This window comes from Triticum aestivum, chromosome 6A (assembly GCF_018294505.1).
Source record: "Triticum aestivum cultivar Chinese Spring chromosome 6A, IWGSC CS RefSeq v2.1, whole genome shotgun sequence".
Classification (NCBI taxonomy): Eukaryota; Viridiplantae; Streptophyta; class Magnoliopsida; order Poales; family Poaceae; genus Triticum; species Triticum aestivum.
In genome coordinates this window covers 32,852,919-32,856,802 of record NC_057809.1, presented here as the reverse complement: position 1 = coordinate 32,856,802, position 3,884 = coordinate 32,852,919, and the positions used below count along the sequence as shown (strand labels likewise).

The 3,884-nt window shown below is 45.0% G+C and overlaps 1 protein-coding gene across 1 annotated transcript; it reads left to right on the top strand.

Annotated features, from left to right (window-relative positions):
* Window positions 1-884: 884 nt before the first annotated feature.
* Window positions 885-3,431, top strand: LOC123130144 (uncharacterized). Its single transcript, XM_044550089.1, has 2 exons — window positions 885-1,954; window positions 3,157-3,431. Exons 1-2 carry the CDS (start codon window positions 1,387-1,389, stop codon window positions 3,162-3,164), a joined length of 576 nt encoding a protein of 191 aa, XP_044406024.1. The 5' UTR covers window positions 885-1,386; the 3' UTR covers window positions 3,165-3,431.
* Window positions 3,432-3,884: the final 453 nt, after the last annotated feature.

The window sequence follows — 3,884 nt, the reverse complement described above, 5'->3', positions numbered from 1 at the left end:
AAGATCCAGGCAGGTGAGGTGGACAACTTTCTTTAGCATTCGTTCATGTCCAGCGGGATTCGGAAGCAAGATGTGCCCTGAAAATTGACGCGAAAATAGTAGATACGCAAATGTGGCTAGTATTTTCTTCAGAAGCGAAATTAAGCCATGCCCTATTTTTTCCAAAAATCTGCGGAAACCACAAAGATTAAGTAATTGGGGTCTTGGATTTGAAAAGTCGCTAAAAACACACAAGCACAAAAGAAAAGAAAAAAAGGGCAAAACAATTTTTTTTGAGCATCAGTACAAACACAAGCGCTCATATACACGCGCATACACTCATCCCTATGAACGCACACGCACACACCCTACCCCTATGAGCACCTCCGAGAGACTGAGCCGCCATATCATCTTGAGATTTACGAAGTCACCGAGGCGCCTCGTCGTCGACGGGAACGTCTCCTCCCACTGAAAGCGCATCGCCGAAAATTCTGAAATAAATCCAGAATTAATGCGAGCACCAGGATTTGAATCCTGATGGGTTGGGGATACCATTGTCCACCTAACCAACTCAACCACAGGTTGATTCGCAAGGGCAAAACAAATTTAGGGGTAAGAAAAAGGGCAAATGCGTTTATGTAGAGGAAGAGAGAGGGAGGGGGGGGGGGGGGGGGGCAAATGCGTGTGTGCTTTGTATGGGCTTGTGGGCCATGTTAATGTCTACAACGGGAGACATGGTGTGTTCGTGGGCTCTCTTCCAGTGGGCTTAATCAGTTTCCATCTCTCTCTCGCACTGGCAGCAGGTCCAGTGTCCCCCACCTTTTTAGGTCACCCGCACTTCAGTCCATGGCGTGGCGGCCGCCGCATAAGCTGTGAGGAGGGCGAGATGTTGCCGACGACGGCGGCGGCGGCGGCGCTGCCGCTGGACGACGACAACCTGCTCTCCGAGATCCTCCTCCGCCTCCCGCCGCTCCCGCCCTCCCTCCCCCGCGCCTCCGCCGTCTGCACGCGCTGGCGCAGCCTCGCCTCCGACCCAGCCTTCTCCCGCCGCTTCCGCCTCCACCACCGCCGCAACGCTCCACTCCTCGGCTTCATCCAGGCATGTGACGACCTTCCATCCTTCGAGCCTACTCTGGAGGCCCCATACCGTGTTCCCCCGGGCGCCTCTCCTTGCAGTCCGACCTCGACCACTCCCGTGTCCTCGGGTGCCGCCATGGCCTTGTGTTAATCCTCGACACGGCGAGGTTCCAGTTGCTGGTATGGGACCCCGTCACCGGCCACCAGCACCGCGTATCATCCATTCCCACGGGATTCGATGGGTTCAGATTTGTGACCTGCGGGGCGGTGCTCCGCGCTGCCCCCGGGGACGTCCACTTCCAGATCGTCTTGGTAACAGACGACCACGAGATGGAAGAATGGCCAGCGGTGGCCTGCGTTTACTCGTCGAAGACCGGGGCGTGGGGCAATCTCATCCTAACACCGATTCCATCCGGGACCTTGCTTTCTATTGATGTGTTGGGTGTGCTGGTTGGGCATTCCCTTTACTGGATGCTTTATGGTACTTCGTCAAATATCCTCCAGTTTGATTTGAAGAGGGAGAGCCTGGCCCTGATACCGGCGCCAGTGGCAGTGAGTATGTTTGATTTTGAAGGCATCACACTCATGCGGGCAGAGGATGGTGAGCTGAGTTTACTCTCCTTGTCAGGCTTCATCGCCCAATTATGGAAGAGGAACATCAGCTGTAACGGTGTTCCATCATGGGGGATAGTAAGAACTGTTGAATTGGACAAGCTACTTTCCCTGGATTCAGAGGAGTACGTAACCACACATGGCTTTGCTGAGGATAATAATTTGGTGATCCTGCGGGTCAATATCAGCAGCATCTTCACTGTCCAGATTGAGTCACTACAGTTCAGGAAAGTTTCCGACAACACCAAATGGTACTATTATCCATTTGAAAGTGTCTATGCTGCAGGTAATATCATGTCTTTGCACTGCCAGTATAACAAAAACAAGTTGCTCTTTGATAATGGGTTGATGGAATGCCTTTCACATCCTTTCATGTTAAGCTAACAATTTTAAGTAGTGCCGTGTCAATTATTCTTTTGCTTCTTGATATGATCTCTTCAGCACATAGCAGTTTTGTTCAATCCCAATGGTTGTGTGGTGGTGTTTATGTAATTCTTATGATTTAGAAACATATTAATTTCTGATATCTAGTTTAGCTCATGCCACCACTTATGTTTCTGTGGCCAAGGTGGAAAATTCTTTATATTATAACTGAACTAAATTTCGTTGTTGTCTGCTTGTTGACATATGCAAGAACTGTATAATGGTAGTGCTAGAGCATGTAGATGCATTGCAGTTTTTCTCAACCAATGAGGTGATGTGCTGGCACCATTCTGTGTATTGTTGATAAATATGATGTGAAGTTGTTTTTAATATTCTCATATTTTTATCAACATTACCCTTGGACAATGTGGTTGAAGTCAGAGTTGGGAAAGTTTCTCATCGGTTTAGTGTGGCAGTTATGTTCTTTTCTACAAGTTGACATATATAACAGTTGGAGACAACTGCTTGAAAAACTAGCTTGAAACAACTAAATATCAAATAGATATATGTCCTATGTATGCACATTTAGAAGCTTAAAGCAAATTATTGTTCCATTCAGTATTGCTACCTCTGCTGATCTTGCTAATAATCTTAAATCCATAATAGCGAGTTGCTTTAAAATTTACAAGACTGTTTATTTTGTTAAATTTTAGGATAGTCCCGGTCCTGCTGCAAGTGGTAAGTCCATTTTTTCCAAGAAAATAAAATAAGTTGACTTCATTTTATATAGTCATGCAATATATTTGTTTAAATCTGAATGGCCACGATCAATTATTCTCTGAGATCAGATGTGGCAACAAACCTGAGGATGTGGTAACCGTAGAAGCGGAAGATGTGGCTTTAGGAATTAACTGTCTTCCACTCTTCTTATCACTCTTATTTGTTTATATTGTTATCTTTTTCCAATAATGCTTAGATGATTCCTCTTTTTTTAGTAGTACAATCTTCACAATGATGAAGCTGATAATTGCTTTCTAGATCACAAACAGCAGATTATGCAACTTCATCTTTTCCATGAATGGACAGTACAAATCGGTTTGACTAATAACATCAATTGCCCTACAGGTATCTAGAATTGTGTTCCGGTTGCTGAGAAGCAGGAATGGACTTCTTTGCTGAAGGTTCTTTCATTTTGACAATTTCTCATGGAGATCGGCCATCTTTGTAGCTTGCACAAGTGGACCTGTATGAGTTAATCTTTGACTTGGTCAACTTGCCCTTCCCTCTGTTACCTAATTTCTGGCCACAATTAGCCAACAGGCATGATGAAGATACATTGACCTGCTTTGATTAAGTAGTACTTGCTGTGTGGTTCATTTGCTATATGCTTTCGAAGCAATCTTGCCTGTGTGACGATCCTTGCTTACATATTTGTCAGTATTTATGTGCATCTTGTTGCTGCAATAAACAGTAAACATCATAAGGTGGCTGCTCACTGCAAAGAAAAACATTGTCAGGCTGGAAATAATAAGTGCTGCTCCCCTAATGATCAGAGCAGATTTAATGCACATATAAGTTTGATTTACCAGGTTCCACTGAATTCTGGTATCGTGCAGACTGAAGAAATGTTGTCTAGATAAGCTAGAACAAAAGAAAGGAAATGCAATTCCTTTCCCTTTCCATATTCAGTAATGATTATTGGAATATTGCATTCCAAGATTCGGTTACCAAGAATTGGAAAGCTGTATGAAGATTCTGTTACCGAGAAGTCAGGTGCCAACCTCAGATTAGCATATCACTGAAGCAAGTCCATGGATCCTCTTCAGAGATGACACTTGGCTGGAGAAACTACT

Coding starts and splice junctions, on each gene's coding strand:
- LOC123130144 (XM_044550089.1), top strand. CDS start 1,387: ATGGAAGAATGGCCAGCGGTGGCCTGCGTTTACTCGTCGAAGACCGGG.